The following is a 17,576-nucleotide window of genomic DNA, read 5'->3' as shown; positions in this document are numbered from 1 at the left end:
GTGGAGAGGAGGGGTCAGTGCAACAGCACACAGCTTCCTGGACTATAGTCACACTGCATGACAACACACAATGAGCTAGAAAAATGATATTTAGGTGTAAATGTGAAGAATGAACATATCTAATTAAAAATAATCTCATTAAAAAACATTTATTTAGAGCAACATTTCAAACAGGTAACAGCAGGGTGTTTATTAGCATTTCAAAGTTGTTTTCCATTTAGTGCAAAAAAAAAAAAAAAAAAAAAGAAACGGACACTAACATACATGTTCTGTGCAGAGTTTGTGAAAGCAAAAATGGCTTTAAACTCATTTAAACACTGACATGGACAGAACATATTCGAGCTTGTTAGCTTAAGTCTTAATAACAATTACCCATTAATATTTATTTTTGTTGTGGACTCATGACATAAGTAGATGACGGAAATTGCACCGAGATGCAATGATGCTGTAGCAGAACCGTTGGAGAGCAATATAATCAGAGATGTGTGACATGGTACAAGCAGCAAAATAAATGTGCATCAATATCTGAAGAAATGTTACCTGTTATATCAAGTGCATCATGGCCCATGTGTATAAACCTACAGTTACCTTACAGTTTAGAATTTCATCTTTCCACAAATTGTTTTGTTTGCACAAATGAGCTCAATGAAAAGAGATTAAGAAAATATAAAAACTTACATCAATATTTATTTGGAAAGAATCAAAGTGCTTTGAGGTTTAAACCGCTTTCTAAACATCAGTAAAATAATAGTAAAGGCATATTAAGCACATCTGTAGACTACGACATCTTACATTCCTCTTTGCCCTTTCCTTTGCCTTTCTTTCCACCCTTCTTTGACTCCTTCCCTGACTGTGCTGCCCCTTTATTGCTGCCCACTTGGTCTGCACTATTTGGTAAATTCGCATCTTCACCCTGCAATGCATTCTTGACCACATCTATCCCTGCCTCTACTGATGAAGACACAGTCTGGTTAATGTTCTCTGCAACAGCTCCCAGCGCTCCAGCGCTCGAGACTTCCTCTGAAGCTTTGCCTGGCTGGTCTTCTTCACTGGCTTCTTCTTTATGTGTGTTTTTCTCTTCTTCACACACATTTTCCACCTTTTCTGAGGTAGCTTCCTCATGAGCCACAGAGTTCTGGTCTTCTTGAGGCACCATATCTGGGTCTTTATCTGCCTGGTTGCCTCCATCATTGCCTTCAGCTGGCTTGTTTTCATTTGACTCGGCATTACTTTGGCACAGCCCATCGTTGGTTTCATCTGCTGTTAATTCAACTCCCTCATCAACTTCTTCCTGCTCTGGATTTTGGGAACGAGTCGATTCTTCAGCTGCTTCGATATCCATGTCATCAAAATCAAAAGACTGCCCTTCATCTTCCTCATCCTCTTCCCCTTCACTCTCCAACTGATTATTATTTTCAGATTGGTCTTTGTTGGATTCATGCGGTTGCTCAGTTGACAAGGATAACGCTTCCTCATGTTGATCGTTTTTATGTTGGGGATCTTCCACGACAGCCGATTCCAGATCAGCTGAAGAACCAGTCTCAGTAGCTTCTTTTGGAGCCTGTGGTGTATCTAACACGACAGCAGCACTGACCTTTAGTTCTTCGTCCTGCACTGCAGTCTCAGTGCTTAAGGCTTCAGGGCTTTCTGTTGATGATGCACCATCACAACTGTTGCTTTTTTCATCTGGATTAACTAAATCTTTGGGTTCTTCCAGATTTTTGTTTTCTGAATTATCACCATCCTGACGTGGAGATGTGACAATGGCAGGAGGACATTCTTGTTCAGTCTCTGCTCTTGGCTCCCCATCAGTGGACTCCTCAGGAACCTCGCTGGTAATGTCAGTGGGAGGGTCATCTGTACCCGAGTTTATAACTTCGGATGGCTCCATGTCAGATGAACCAATAGGGGAGTCATCAGCAGACGGTGGCAGGATGAATGTGTCGTCTTTACTCTCAGAAGCAGACTCTGAGTCATTGGCAGCAACGTCACAATTGGTTGCAATGTGTGATTCTCCTTCAGTGTTGCTGCTCGTTTCATGGCTGTTTTCAGTGTTGTTAGACGTGCTGTCAGATTTCCTGTCATCAGCAGCCTCTACTTTCTCTTCTGTTTGATCAGTATGGATGGCATCACCATCAGTTGAGATACCGACCCTTTCAGGATCATCTACACTGGACGTACACTCTTTGTCAAGGCCATCAGTGCCTTCTGCACTGTTGGAGTTGAGTTCGGCTGTACAGATGTTGGCCTCTGTGTCAGGATTTGCTGCCGTTTCCATTTCCGGTACTTTCTCTGTTTCAAAAGTTTGCTTGTGGTCTTGTTCATCTTTTTCAGAATCTGTTCTGGATTCTTCAAGAGTTTCAACACTTTTCAGTGCCTCTACTGATTCTACAGTCTCTGTTTCCAAAGTTTCTTCATCATTCTGTTCTTCTGTAACGTGATTTGCTATTGTTTCACTGGGAGTTTCACTGTCTTCAATACAGGTCACAGATTCCACTTCTTCTAATGTCTCTACTTCCAAAATTGGTTTCTCCTCTTGATCACCCTCTTTGGAATCTGTTTCTATTGATTCCTTGATGGCTTCCAAATGAGAAGAACTTTCAGTGGGTTCTTCTGTCTCTACTGCCCTGTCAGTCTCTATTTCCAAAGTTTGTTCCTCATTCTGTTCCTCTGTAACATCATCCACTATTACTTTGCTGAGCGTTTCTGTTTGACAAGGGTTTTCAGAAGGTGATACTTCTTCCATTTCTTCTATCTTGTTGGTTTCTAAAGTTTGTTTGGTGTCTTCATCATCAATTTTGGAGTCTGTTTCAGTTTCCACGAGAATTTCTGCATGAGACAAACTTTGAGTAGGTTCCTCTGCCTCTACTGTATCTGTGGCCTTTGTTTCTAAAGTTTGTCCCTGGTTCTGTTCATCCTTAACATGATCCACTGTTACTTCTTTTTGGGCTTCACAAATGGCCTGAGCAGGTACTACCATTTCTGCTTCTTCTACTGTGTTTGTTTCCAAAGTTTCTTCTTCATGACACTCATTTGAAACAGTTTGTTCTTTACATTTACTGGATTCGATCGGCTCCACTGCATTGACTTCCTCAGTTTCTTGCTTGTCCTGCTCTTCCTTGACTGGATCCATCTTTGATTCCTTAAAGGTTTGAGTGACAGAGCCATCAACAGTAAGTTCTGCAGCAGATCCATCATTACTTCCTGCTGGTTCTTTGTCTTTTTTCTTTTCATTCGCCGTTTCATTTTTCTGTTTGGTCTTGTCGTCTTGAGCCCCTCCTTTCTTTTTGCCTCTCTTCTTCTTTTTCTTCTTTTTCCCTGAAGCAGGAGTACCCTGAGGCTGAGATTTACTGGGCGTTTCCTCTGCCTCATCGTTCTCTGCCTCTTCTGCATTTTCAGGCTCAGGTTGAGCTTCAATGTTGGAAGCAGTTGGAACGGATTCATCGGTTAAATCTTCTTTTGGAGCAACATCTGCAACTTTTTGTTGAGGACATAATTCAGTACTTGTTAAACTACTTTTCTCAACAGCTTCCTGTTTGCTGTCTTGAACCTCACTGGTGTCAACACTAACACTTTTGGCATCTGTCTCGACTACATTTAGACTACTCGTCTCTTTTAAATTAACCTCCTCAGACATTTCTGTTTCTGGAACATCAGGACTTGTTACAATCTCTTTCAGCTCAAAGCTACTGGGTTCTGTACTAGGAGAGTCACTGATTTCTGCATTTAAGTCCTCACTGAGACCATTTTCTGCAATGTTGTTTTTCTCTGCAGGTAAGCATGTCTCTTGTTCTTCTTGAGGCTGTTCTTCACTGGATGTTTTCAGTGTGGAAACATCAGCAGCATTACAGAGAAGATCAGAGCTCATATGATTCTCTTTGGCTTTCTCGTGCATTTCTTGTTGCTGCTCTGGACCCACTTCTTCCTCTTCTCTGCTACTTCTCAACTCAGTCTCCTCTGTGTTGCCTGGGAGATCATGAAGAGCATACAGTGATGGAAGGCCAAAAAAGTGTAGGCTTAAGACAAGACTTTCAACACTTCATCAGGAAGCGCATCAGCAGAAGTCCAGGTAAGGCAGAACACCTGGCTGATTCAAAGGCCAGAAAGAGAAGCAGAGCGCCAAGATGACCAGGAAGCACAAGAAGAAGAAAAAAGAAGCAGAAGAAGAAAGGCAGGAGGAAAATCAAAATAAGGCTGCTGATCCCGAGTATGTAAGAGAAAAGAAGAAGGGAATACTCCAACTGAATTTTCGCTACACACACCAGATGTTGACTTTTAAGAAGAAGTCCATTCAACCCTCTCACTGTAGGATGCATCAGGATTTACACACCAACACCAGCCGCATTAGCAAAGTTAGTCGTGATTCAACACTTATGTGTTTCTGGTGAAAGTGACTGAGGTGCAAGAGTTACATGAAAGCCAAGCATTAGTAATGGAAGATGATATAGAAAAAGCAACTCTGTTAGTGGATGATATTTTAAAGGAAAAGCTTAGAGAGGTGATTCTCGTTATGTTTCTAGTTGCTTCTCAGTAATATGTCAGCCTGTCTCCCACTACAGTCTGACTTCGCTTTAGCCGATAATGTGCAAAACTTTGCAGAAGAAGAGAAACGTGTTTACAGACTGGTACTAATTTATCCCTTTATAACAACTGAATGAAGGCTGAATTTCTTAAATTAACTAACGTGAACTCGGATTAAGGCTTAAAGTTTGCATTATTAGGGGCGTGGCCACTCTCATCGACAGAGTGACACATACACGTGCGGCTGTAGCTGCTAGGGCTTACCTCAGCTAATTCAGGTCACTAAAAATAAAACTCATATGGCTTGCTGAGTCTTAAAATCCATCTAAGAAGTAAGCTCGTGCTCTAGTTTTTATAACTGAAATTCTAGTACTTCATCTAATATTCAACTTAGCACTAAACAGCAAGCCTCTGTGTGATGTTTTGTGCTAAGTTTCTAGTGTTAGCTGATGACTTAGCACTCCAGTATCCTGAAGAAGTATGCCTCTTTTTAGTGAAAGATTAAAAAAAAGGCCAAACTTAAACTTAAAATAAAATTTCTCATATTTGCTCCAGTCAAACCAGTGCACATCTTTTATAGCGTCCACAGACGGAGCATGCACTCTGCCACAACTGTGTGGTACATGAATGTGTTTTAAATAGTTCATGGACAACGATGGAAATTTATGTTATAGAGAAAAAATATATATATTTATGGTTAATGGTTTTAGCCTTTTTAAGGACTAACGCTTCTGGACAGTGAGTAACTGATGAAGGCTCGATTAGTGAATTAGTTTTTCCTTTTTACCAGAAAAATACAGAGGATCACCAAGCTTATCCTTAACAGATCAGTGCAAATCAGAGTCTAAGTGATATATAACGCATGAAGCTGGGAATTGAAGAGTTCACTCCAAAATCTGACAGATCTGACTCCAATAGTAGAAAAACATGTTCTATTTCATCGTTACTGTTTTGGAATGAGACTCTTGCATCAGTTGTACGCAGAGCCATGCAGTAAGAAGGAAGGAAGTTTTTAATTCCACAGTGGGTTTTACCGAGCATGCTGTTCCCCTCTGCTGGGGTCGTCTGAGACTCCTGAGCTGGTTGGGAAGCAGGGTCTACACTGGAGGACTCATCAGCTTCTGCCACGTCAACATCCCCATTGATGCTCAGATCAGGTCCCAACACTATTCCATGTTTCTGCACAGGTAGAATAAATTGTTAGCATCGGAAAGCACCAGAACAGCAATTCCCAAACAACTAAAGCTTACAGTGTTTTTTTTTTTTCTCCACACACTGAGTACCTTCAGAATATCTTTCAGCTTCACAGCTTCTTCTCTGAGCTCATCGCGCTCAATTCGGATTGCATCTGTGTATTCTTTCTGTCGCTCTAAGGCCTGAGCAGAGCCACCCACCCAAAAGTGTTGCAGAGTGCAAAACAAAGTTAAAAGTGTGCAAGAAGTGAAAACAAGTAAAAACAGGCATTCAGGGTGATGCAAAGAAGATACTGATTTCATGTCAGTAAGCTGAATATGATTAAATGAAAAACTGCTGACTCATTGGCCATACCCCAATTTTTTTATCCTTCCACTCCACAGTCTCCTGCAGATCAGTTATTTCTCTAACAAAACCCTCCTGTTTCAAACGCAGCTGACGGATCTCCTAAACAGCAGGAAAAGGAAAGCAAAGGTGTAAAAGAATGAAAGTAAAGCAGAGCAGGTATCAACTGTGCGGGAAAAGAAGGAAAAGCTGTGAAAAGCACCCCAACATGCAGCCTCTCTGTGTGACAGAGAGTATAGGTACAGGACAGACTTTTTTTTTTTTTTTTTTTAAATATGGAAATCTGCAAAAACCCTTCACACTCATAGTGAGTGGGTGATGGGGGGTACTCACGTTTAGGAGCTCTTCACTTTGCTTTAGCGTCTCTTTCATTTCATTGAACTGGAACTGAAGCACGCTGTGGGCATACTTCTCTCGCTCGTATTCCTGTAGGGAGCAAGATTTAGTTTAACAGCCAAATAACTGACAGAGGGCACAAAAACATTACAGCACAGCTGCTTTTGGGAATTTCAACACCTTTATTGGATACCAATACTGATTTAATGAGCTGACAATACACATGTCTCATATGTCCTAATGCAACCTTATCAGCTCTGCTTTGGTGTAATAAAAAGCAATGAAGCTCAGTTATGATTTCCTTGTCTGACTGTACAGCATCACTTCTGTTTTAAACCTCTTTAAAACACTCGGTGCATAAGGGTTATATGAAGCTTGTTAGATGCTGGGTTGTCCAGGAGAAACCTTTGTACTGCTTCTTATTAGAAGTTAGGATGTCAGAGCCTTGTTTGATACTTTAGATAAAAGATGTCCCCCTGTGCAATGTTCCCTCTAAGCTGCGCGCGTGCGCAATTGCGCACTGCTGGCACGGTCTCTGCGCAGAAAAAAAATCTGCGCTGTGCACAAAAAAAAAAAAAAAAAAAATCTAACCTGAATTGAAATTAAAGTAAATTGTTAACAATTCTGTTTGGCAGTGTTAGTCAGTAAGCGAATGGCTGCTTCAGTATGGGATTAGAACGATGCCACCTTATCCCATAGCCTAGCCAATCACATGATTCACATTCGTATATACGCAGTTAATCAACGTTGTTGACAGGCTATGACAGCATCCTTATGTGCCGACACCGGTGTTTTAGCTAGCAAAGCGGCTGATGAGGAGTGAAGCCACGTTAATGACAACGTGTACAACCTTTGGAGATGTGAGGAGGACAGACGGAACAATTGACGGAAAAAGTGCGGACTTTATACCAGTTTTTAAATTGTGTTGATAGGCCACGTAAAACCAAAGTTATGATAAAAAATATGCAATGTTTGGTTTTCTTCCTGAATACTATTGTTGTTTATATTTACTGCGGGAAGAAACAGTAAAAACGGCATTTTATAAGGAAAACGCTCAAAATCACTCTCCGCTTGTGAGCAAAAACAAAACCAAAAAACCCCACTCTTTCCTATTGGTCGAAAAATGTACCATGTCGACCAATCAAAACCTGGCGTTTAGTTGTTTAGGGCGACTGCTGAATGTTACAGGTGTTACAGGAGTGATACATCTCCTGTTGTCAGGCCTGCAGGTATCAGGCTTTTGTTCTCCTTTATCTCATAGCGGACAGAAATTATTTTTTGGAGTGGCACAAATAATTTGTGTGGCATCAAATTTGATGCAGAACAGCTGATTGTTCTGTAAATATTTTGAAATGTTTGTTTAAAAAAAACGCCCTGGCAGCATTTTTAGGTACACAGCTGCAAAAAACTTTATTGTTTGCAAAACTCAGTTACTTTTTTGAAGAAGTAACTATATAATTAATTGCCCAACATTGGTCATTATATACTGTATTTTGCAGACAGAGAGTTACAGACTCTCTCCCAGACCACAGACTCATACTCATTATACAAGTCAGAGCTTTATTAAAAAAAAAAAAAGTTGTGTTTTCAAAATTGGAGTTCAAGTTATTTTTACTTCCAATAGTGTTAACAAACTACACAGGTCATGAACAAGATTTGTTTTTTCATTTTCATTGTAAGTGGGCTAAAGCAGTTAATTAAAAGTAGTCTAACATAAAAATAACTGCTGTAATTTGATTATTTTAATAAGCCATGTAACTGGGATGAATTCGATGCTGGCGTGACCACAGTGCACACGTCTGCTGTTGCTCACAGTGGTCCAAGGGACTGCTCAGGGAGTTTGTGCGTTCGCTCAGACACATGAAAAATTAGAGGGAACATTGCCCCTGTGCCTGTACTTGGGATTTGCACTGATTCACTTTCCAGACGTGGAAGCTATGTAGATATTTTTTGGATATGCAGTCTACTTTTTTTGCAGTGATTCTCTGCGTGTCTATTTTCAGACATGTCTGCTTTGGGGAAACTAAAACATTCAAACTGCGGCAGGCTTTGGTTCTAGATTTTCAGCTGTTCCATGACATCCTTAATTTTGTGATGTTGTAGTTCTCTGCAGACTAAAGAGCTCTTCAGTAAAGATGGCTATGAAGTTGTGGGGCCAGCTGATACTCTAAACAGAATTTATTGGCTTTGACAGGAGATGTCACATGAGCCAAGACACGCTAATGTACAGAATAAATAATTTTTTATGATCCAACATAAAAAATGACATATTGTGCTTCTTCACTTTATATTAATGGCAGTTTTAAAGACAGTCTGTTGTACCTTGACTTTCTCCTCGTGCTCTCGGCGTGACTCAGTTAGCAGCTCCTCCAGCTCCATGAGTGAGTCTTTGAGCGTGTCCACCTGGTACATCAGGTTGTTTTTCTCATTGTCCAGCTGAGCGTTCGACACCATGGCCTTACGATACTTCTCCTCCACTTCTGCTAGTGCATCCTGATGCATTGACAAAGGATAGAGGATTATCACAGTTGCTAGCTCATCACCCTCCAACCGGTAACAGCAGGTGGCTGGCACACCCTGAACCTGGTTCTTCTTCACCACCGTCGCCATGTGCTGTTCAGCTAGCACCATTATATATACAGTATTTTTATTTTACTATGTAACACTCCATGAGATTGCGGTTGATGAATCAGCACTGTGTTACTAAAACTGCACTAATGAATTTAGATTAAAGTCTGAATTATGTACTTTCTGTAAGTGAAAATGAAATTAAGCACACATGCATGCACACACATCAAAAGAAAGAAAGACCACATGCAGATGTCACAGTTAGCATGCAACGTATTTGAGCCACATCAAAGGACTGCTAATTAGTGTCCTTTCACTCCTACTTATTGAGGAAGAATTGAACACTCTCTCCACAAGTTATTAATCTGTATTAGCAGAAGCCTCAGAGGAAAGGATTTCAACCCAGTGTGCCATAAAAGCAAAAAGAAAACCACAATAACCAGTTCAAGTCAGGGGAGGCAAACCAGTTAGTTAACAATATGAAAGGCTCTCAGGTTTATACCTTGACTTCTTTTAGGTTCTGAGTGTACTTGGCTTCCACTTCCTGAATCTGATCCTTCAGTTCGTGAATCTCCTGGTAAAGAGTGCAGCAGCAGCAGCAGCAGAGGTGAGCAGAGAAGCACAGCGTGACAGTAGCAGTGAAGGTGAAGCAGAGAGTTTGGTGAACAGTTAACACCGTGAGAGGACAGCTTCGCAAAGACAACGAGAACGGTAAAAACATGACACAAACTGACAAAACAGCTAGCCCGGCTGTTATGACTGAGTAACTGAGTTATGTTTTTCAGAGGCTGTTTAAAGAAACAGTTTAAATAAAAACTTTGTCTTAAAAATTTGGCTTATTGCAAAAAAAGCTTTTTTTATGTAGTTTTTAAAAATTCCATCGCCTTTTGCGCTAGGAAAACACGATTCATTCTGACATGAGTCTTTCTGCTTTTAATCAAACTATCTTTTAACAATAGCGATCAATAAAAAAAACAACTGGGACATGTCCAGCTACTGTTTTGAAGCATCCCTGCTATTAACACAATCCTCTCTGTCTACAGGACTGTACCTTGATTTCTCGTATGGAGCTCTCGGCGTCTACAGTTAAAGCCGTTTCTCCGCTTCCTCTCCGGGAGGACGACCCTCCTAATGAGGTGAGCGTGGCTGCTGTTAAGGCTGAAGCTGCTCGAGATCCCTGACACAACGAAAAAGAAATTTGTTACATAAAATACATCCAAACATATTGTAACAATAGCATTCAGTCTTCTCCATAACTGTCAAAAAAGTGCATTTCTCACCTTCTCAAGATAATCTCTGTCCTCCACCTGTTGAGAAAGATAAACACAGTCAGAGGAATCAGAGGCACATGAGAGACCACAGGGCCAAGAGGATGAACTGAGGGAGGAAGGAAGTCCCACAATCGTCACTGCAGCTACCGTAGCACTGATTTATCTTCACATCTGCTGATAAAAAGCAACACACCATACAAAAACCTCCAAGGACTGGAATCTGCCATCTATTCACAAGCACAAATTCATCTCTGTAGCAGCGTGCAAATGATTAATCAGAGTGATGTCAAAGCTCTCTCAAAAATATCAAACTAACAGCAGATCTGTGTTAAAAAAACAACAGCACACACAGAAACTGCAGTTTCAACACAGATTAACTTCGCACACAAACCCAGTTAACAGCAATCGCTGTCTTTGCAGTAATAATAAACAAAGTTAGTTTAAAAAGGAAAAGGAAAAACCCCCCAAAAAACAGGCGGCATATAAGAAATCAGGCAGGAACTCAGCTCACATCACAGCCTCGGCCTGCGGGTGCAAAGCTACTCACGTCAGGAAAGTCGGGAATAGTGACATCGTCCAGGTCCCTGGGAAGACCACTGCTACTGCTTCTCAAAAAACTGGCAACAGAGCTGCAATTGCCCTGCGACAGCCACCAGGGGGCACAACACAACAACAAAGAAGCCAAACACTCATTGAATGTTAAGACTTCAGAAAACTTTAAAAGTACTAATTGAAAAAGTACAGCAGGGGCTAAAATTACCACTAATAATCACCATCAGTGCTGTAAAGGTTATTCATCAGTGTATTTAACTTTCATTTCCTATTTTCTAAAACCTGGATGTGTGAAAAAAGGGCCGATAACAAAAAACACAGACATCACTGTGCTGTCCAAAAATGCAAAAAACCAAACTTGTTATTACACAAGTTTGCACGTTCTGCAGCACATTGCTACATAAAGATGTGTGTGATAAGTTAGATGGCACTAATTTAAAAGAGGAACATTTGTGGGACTGTTTCTGTCACTAAAATGCTTCACTTAAAGTACTCTGTGCAGCTGCAAGCTGGTGACAGATGGTCCCAGTCAGGAACTGCTCTGCAGCTGATCCAAAGCTCACTCGACCACTCCGATGATCACACACTCTGGACCAAGCCCACACTTCAGGCATGAAAGGGATTATCCTTTGTGACCTTCAGGGAGTTAATCTCCACATTACTGATAAACTTGATGGTATGTATTTAGCAGTTACGCTCCACAAGTTCACCAGGAGTGAGTTTTTGTTTATACTCTAAATACGGAGCATTGGTATGTTTTCATGCTGGAGATATCTGCAGACAGTGTTAACTGTGATGCATTCAGATCAAATACTCAACATAGTTTAAGTGCTAGGAGAGTTAGAAATATCTGAAAAATCATCTGACACTGTGCCATGAGATTTTGCCACAGACTCCGGATCTTCTTTATGCCATCGACACCCAAAAATGGTCTGTGGGTCACATCTGTGCTGCAGAGCTGGTAGAAACTTCAGCAAACACCGGCCAAAAATAAAATATCAACATGCCCAAGATAAATGACATGAAATGTTTTAAATAAACAATATTTTTTTTAAATCTGATTTTAGCTCCCTGTGAGAGTCATTACTGCAAACCGCTCTTATTTATGGTTGAGCTATTTTCCACTTTCCCTGCTCACTTTGACTGCAAGTACACCACCTCGCACACGGAGTGGAGCTGATGGAAATGGGAGGAGTAAGGATTGTAAGGGGTGAATATTTCTATGTCTGTCTGAACACACTTTGAGTGAACAAATCCTCCAAACAGTGAATCGTGAGCTAAATGTTTCAGTCTAAATGCACGATGGGTCAACGAAAGCATCTTGTCATTTAATGTTATGTCCACATGGCATGCAGCCTAAATCCTTTCAAACTCCAGGATGAGGAGAAGCGTGTCTGAGGAGGAGAGGCTCACCACTGGGCTGGTACGGGCTGACCCGGCCCTGCTGGAGGTTCTGGAGCCGGAGCTGCGATAACTAGTGTACTCTACAGGCTGCAGAGAGAAAACGTCGTCATGTTTCTGTCACCAACTACCATGCACACACTCACATGGTGCCTTTAGTACATAACATGCATCTACCCTTCTTTGTTACTTCAGCTTTACCATGCTTTACCATATTCAACATCTCTTATGCAGCAGAAAAAACGTACATCCTAAATGATGACTAAACTAAACTATGTTTTAGGTAAAAGTCTCTAAAACTAAATCAAAATGTGTTGTTAATGCTGCTTCACTGCACTTGTTTGTACCTCCTACTCTTGTCTGTGTCCAATTTGTTGTTAAGATCTGAGTTGTGCTAATTCATGCATGCCCTTCTCTATAAAAAACTATAAATGCATGTTGTGTGTGTGACTTCCTATTAATTACTACTGCCCATAAACAAGAAGATGATACCCATGCCATATACACGAATCCTTTTAAAAAGCAGATCATTTGCCCAATTGCAGATGATTTACATCCACTGGCTCACCCGGATTCACTCTCCTTTCAGGTAACCATTAGAAACATCCATCCAGACCATATTGGCACATGCAAGTTAATTTAAACACACATCAAACTGAACACACCACCACACACCAAATAACGCCACAATTCCAGCAACATCTTACATGAGAGCCGGCGCTGATGACTCGCCGCGACCCACTGCACAGACTGTCTTCATATAAGGAGCTCTGGACATCACCCACACCCACACCCACCCACACACACACACACACACACACACACACACACACACACAGGGTCAGCTCAGGGTCACACCTCAGCAGTGTGAGCAGACTGTAAGGTTTCTATATTTCTATATTTTGCTCAGTGGATTAAAAAAAAAAAAAAAAAAAAGTGACCGCTGCCTTCAGTGCCTGATTCAAACTGTGCTCTGTGAGGAAGCCTTTAACTGAAATATTTTGCTGTTGAGATCAACAAACTCAGATGCAGTTGCACATGCTGGTGTGGAGAAGTGCAGGTCGAAGGTGAGTGGGAGGTGTAGCGGTGAAAAAGGTGAGCTGGAAATGAACCAACCCTACGATAAAGCTCCTGGCTGTACTGACTGAGTGACCTGTAGAACTGCAAGAAGGGATGAAGAAGGAAGGAACAATGATGCTTGCATGAGAAATAAATGAATAAACATTTACTTTAAGCTCTGCTGTCCTGCTCCCGCGATCATGAAGCAGCAGAAAACTGTTTTTTTGGGGGGTAAGTGCGTGTGTCTTTCTGATGGTCTGGCTTTTGTCTGCATACAGACCTGGTAACCATTGAAAGCTGAGCCTGGGTTTCTGGAAGAGGACAGACCATTGAGGCTGTACAAGTCAGAAGAAGCGTAAGAGGCCTGAAATGAGGAGAGCGAGAGTGATGAGCAGAGATAAGAGGGAGACGAGAGAAAAACTGATAGGAGGTTCAGAAGGTCACACAGCTGTTTGTTTAAATAGCATTTAAAAGAGTGCAGCAGTACACACACACACACACACACACACACACACACACAAAATTAAGGGTATTCCTTCCTGACTTCACTTTGGTACCATTGTAAACTACGGTACTGTGCAAAAGTCTTGAGCCTTCTTCATATTTTTGAAGAACCAGGCATTCTTATATTTTTAAAGTTCTTCAGGTTTTCTGATAATCTTCTCTTTTCAGAAGTTATTGGCTGCTTTTTTCCTTTCATTTTCAGTCCAGTCCTTGTGCCTGTTCGTTAAGCCATTAATGACTGACCTATTATTATTCAAGCATTAAAAAGACACCTAACTCAACAGATGAACCAGTTGTGTCTACATATAACAGACAACTTAGCAAAGAGCCCATTTTAAATTGTATATTTAGGCACTCCTAGCAGCCTGTCACAAAAAACACATTATGTTCAGTGAAGCCTCATCAGAAAATGTCTCAGTGGCTCTCAAGAAGCCTTTCTTAATGAAGAGAAACAGTGAGAAAAGGCTGATGATCTGTAATCAAATGATGAATCCAAATTTAACATGAAACAGATTTCGATTTCAGTACAACAATGATCGCAAACACACTGCCAATGCAGTAAAAGCATAGCTGAATAGAAAAACACATAGTGGAGCACTATCAGTGATGGATTGGTCTCCTGAGAGCCCAGACCTCAACATTATTGAAGCAGTAGGGGATCACCTTGACAGAGACCAGAACACAAAGGCTAAAACATCCAAAGAAGAGCTTTGAATGCCCTTCAAGAAGCCTGGAGAACTATTCCTGCAGACTATTCAAAGAAATTAGAGGAAACCTGGACGGGAAGAGTTCAGGCTGTGTTGAAGAATAAAAGTGGTTACAACAAATACTAAATTTCAAGCTTGTTGAAAGTAAAACAAGCCGTTGTTACTTTATAAATTTTAGATTATAGATTCCTGCAACTATTTTCCAAAAAACATGAAACACAAACAAGAAGGATGACTCAAGAGTTTTGCACAGTATAACCACTCTTTGCAGGAAAAATGTCACAGTCGTGTTTGAAGCTTCTTTTAAATTCAAAGGCAGACAGCTGCCCAGGCTTCAACACCACATCAGCAAGTTCAGTAACATCTAACCATGCACCAGCGAGTAATAGAACTTGTTAGACCACACACACTACACAAATATTTCAGTTAAAATAAACAGACTAAACCGTCAGCGGCTACTTTGGTTATTAGTCATAACTTCGGACAGCGAGTGGACGGCGTGCAGAGCCACGCACCAGCTGCAGGTCTGATCGGGAGACATGAGACAGCCGGCTGTCATCGCTCAGTCTGGAGCTCTGAGAAGCGGGAGACACAGGTGATACCATCAAACACTGTCCAGCAAAATCTGAACTCACATCATCACCAACGCATGCAGTGTTCAAAGTAAAGCAAATAACTGTCATGTTTAAAGGAAAGCTAACATGTCCCATACAAATGTGGCCAAACAGACACAAAAATGAGACAGTACAGTATAATAGTGTTTATATTTCAGCTTTTTAATTAAAGTCATAAGAGCTCCTAATTTGTGTTTTGTTATTTTTCAGGGGGATGAATAACAAAAAAAAATGAGGAAGGAAATCTTATTGTTACTGGTCTAATCATTCAATCGTGAACAAAAAATAACTTCCATTATTTGAATGCTCTTCCAGTTAATTCACTATCCGAACGATCTTCACGGCTTACACACGCTCAAGATCAGCAGCTCCACACGGGACATCCAAATGACAATTTCAGTGTTGGTTTCACAAATGTTACACCCTGTTTGTCATGTTTTAGTTCAGGTTTTTATCTTAGGCTTGTTACTGCCTACCTTTCTGTAATAGTTGACCACTAACAGTAATCTTCAAAGGAGTTTTCAAAGACAAATAAAGTTATTAGAAGCAATATTAGAAGTAACTCTATTTACAAGGTGTTACTAAAAAAATTCACCTTCTCCATTGAGTACAGCTGCTTTGTTTCTGTAAGCCCTTTTCTAACCACCTGTATGAAGCTTTCATTTTTTGAGGATGTCCAAAAAGCAACCCCATTTAAATTGATTTTCACCAAGCTGGGAAGAGCCAAATCTGAAGTGAAGGGTGGATTGTGAGTGAAAGCTGTGCTGGTCTGAACAAAACACTGGTATGCTTGCAGTTGTGCTCCTGTTGCAATGCCTCTGGGTCAGGTCAGTTTGACACTCAAACACATGTAAATGAGGTTAAATTTGGACAATTTCTAATCTACAACCTGCCACAGCGCTGGAAATTGTCCCGAAGCGCACATGTAGCTCAGACAAATTTAAATGTTTTTCTCTTTCTGACTGCAGTTTGCAAAGACTTTTTGCAGTTTGCAAAGACCATTAAAATGACTAAAATACTTTCCTGCCTTGTGGCAACATGTGACATCCTGCTTTACAACCTATTGTTATCAGCTCAATCTGCCTCTGCATTTTTTGTCAACAAACAAGTTTTAACACGCGGCAGGTGTAGCTGGCTCATCAAGCCATAAGCAAAAGCAGATCTCTCATATTGTTCCAGCGTAAGGCTGTTTGGCGGCATGGATCAGAGATGGACAGCACGCACCGTGAGGTCTAGCCTGGAGCGAGACACTCTGCTTTCATCACTGAGTCTTGAGCTCTGACAGAAAGAGGAAAGTTGTGAGCAGATGCTGCATAAACCTTCCCCCCCCCCCACATCAGCTTGAATGCCTTAATCAGTTTGACACACAGCTACTGACCCTGTCAGATATGACGCTGTATTCGTCATCACAGCCGTTTCTCTGCGAATCAAGAACCAGAATGAAACACACAGATACCAACTCTGTTTGTGCCATGTGTGCAGCAGTTTGAGCTTTTACATACATCTCTGTCTTTGTGCTTATGTTTCTTCTTTTTCTTTGACTTCTTATGTGAGGAGGAGCCCTTGAGAGTGAAGAGAAGCAGAGCAGAGAAGTATAACACAGAGCCGTTTGGACGACAGGTTTGAGAGTGCAGAAGCAAACCGAGCTGCCTACCGAATGTTCATGCACAAATGACTCTCCACACTGAACACACAGCGATTAGTGGCACAATAAAAAACTGATTCAGCCAATAAAATGACTGAGCCAAATATCCGGGATCTTGCATGTCTGGCAGAATGATTAGTAAGAAGAATTTTTCCACAATTACGAAGCACAGGAACAAGCTGCACTACAGCCTAAAATAGTGCAGAGTTTGTTTTGGTTGGAGAAGGATGGCTCCTCAACAGATTCCAAGGTAATCAAAGTTCCTCTACAACAGCACAAACAAGAACTCAATGAGCAACTCTGGAAATTGCTTTGGGAGGTTAGTGATTGATAATGCTAAAAAGCCTTCCAGGGAATTGCCGTGGAGTTTAAATATTTTGGCAGTTTTACAAGGCTTAGAGGCTTAACAAGCTTCAGCTCCAGCTGCTTGGCGTAGAGGAGGCCTACAACGCCCTCGATGTTACATCTTTTTAAAAGGGTTTATGCATCATTTGCGACATCGTGCACAGGTTTACTCAAACATCTGATCATAAAGTAAAGAAATAGGCAGATGGATAATGAGAACAGACAATAAGACCTAATCTGTGTGTTATAACTTAAATGTCTGGCACACAAACATGCTTTGTATTACTATTATTTGAGTTACTGCAGGAACTTGCAAACCAACTGTTAATCAAAGCAAACAATTCACAACATATCTCTGGGAAAAGCAGTTCAAATTCATCCATCTCGTGTTCAGACACTGTCAGCTCTTACCCCTCCACCATAAGCTCCAACTGCATCAAGATCCGACTGTGCAAAAATACACAACATCATCATGTCACACTAACACCAGCTTGCCAAGTTATCCAGCACTGAC

At 41.1% G+C, this 17,576-nt stretch overlaps 1 protein-coding gene across 14 annotated transcripts in view; it reads right to left on the bottom strand.

Annotated features, from left to right (window-relative positions):
* Positions 1–133: 133 nt before the first annotated feature.
* Positions 134–17,576, bottom strand: part of LOC146557140 (uncharacterized) — a 47,627-nt gene continuing 30,184 nt past the window's right edge. For 4 of the 14 annotated variants that reach the window (XM_085250058.1, XM_085250059.1, XM_085250060.1 and 1 more), the window contains 9 exons: positions 10,245–10,271; positions 10,016–10,141; positions 9,467–9,538; positions 8,719–8,889; positions 6,394–6,486; positions 6,070–6,162; positions 5,805–5,897; positions 5,556–5,700; positions 134–3,966 (listed from right to left, as the gene is read on the bottom strand). In XM_085250058.1, coding sequence (XP_085106184.1) covers positions 779–3,966; positions 5,556–5,700; positions 5,805–5,897; positions 6,070–6,162; positions 6,394–6,486; positions 8,719–8,889; positions 9,467–9,538; positions 10,016–10,141; positions 10,245–10,271 — 4,008 coding nt within the window. In that variant the 3' untranslated portion in view covers positions 134–778. Of the gene's footprint in view, positions 3,967–5,555; positions 5,701–5,804; positions 5,898–6,069; positions 6,163–6,393; positions 6,487–8,718; positions 8,890–9,466; positions 9,539–10,015; positions 10,142–10,244; positions 10,272–10,782; positions 10,876–12,200; positions 12,279–12,895; positions 12,959–13,304; positions 13,350–13,527; positions 13,612–14,973; positions 15,034–16,296; positions 16,351–16,450; positions 16,493–16,574; positions 16,635–17,473; positions 17,510–17,576 lie in introns of all 14 variants that reach the window. The other 10 variants (XM_085250050.1, XM_085250049.1, XM_085250055.1 and 7 more) reach the window with 7 other exon arrangements.

The sequence above is a fragment of the Mchenga conophoros genome, linkage group LG16 (genome assembly GCF_057382185.1).
Source record: "Mchenga conophoros isolate Kocher_MC1m ecotype Shallow Benthic linkage group LG16, M_conophoros_male_GT1.1, whole genome shotgun sequence".
Taxonomy (NCBI): Eukaryota; Metazoa; Chordata; class Actinopteri; order Cichliformes; family Cichlidae; genus Mchenga; species Mchenga conophoros.
The sequence above is the reverse complement of the archived record's forward strand: the minus strand, read 5'-3'. Positions and strand labels throughout refer to the sequence as shown.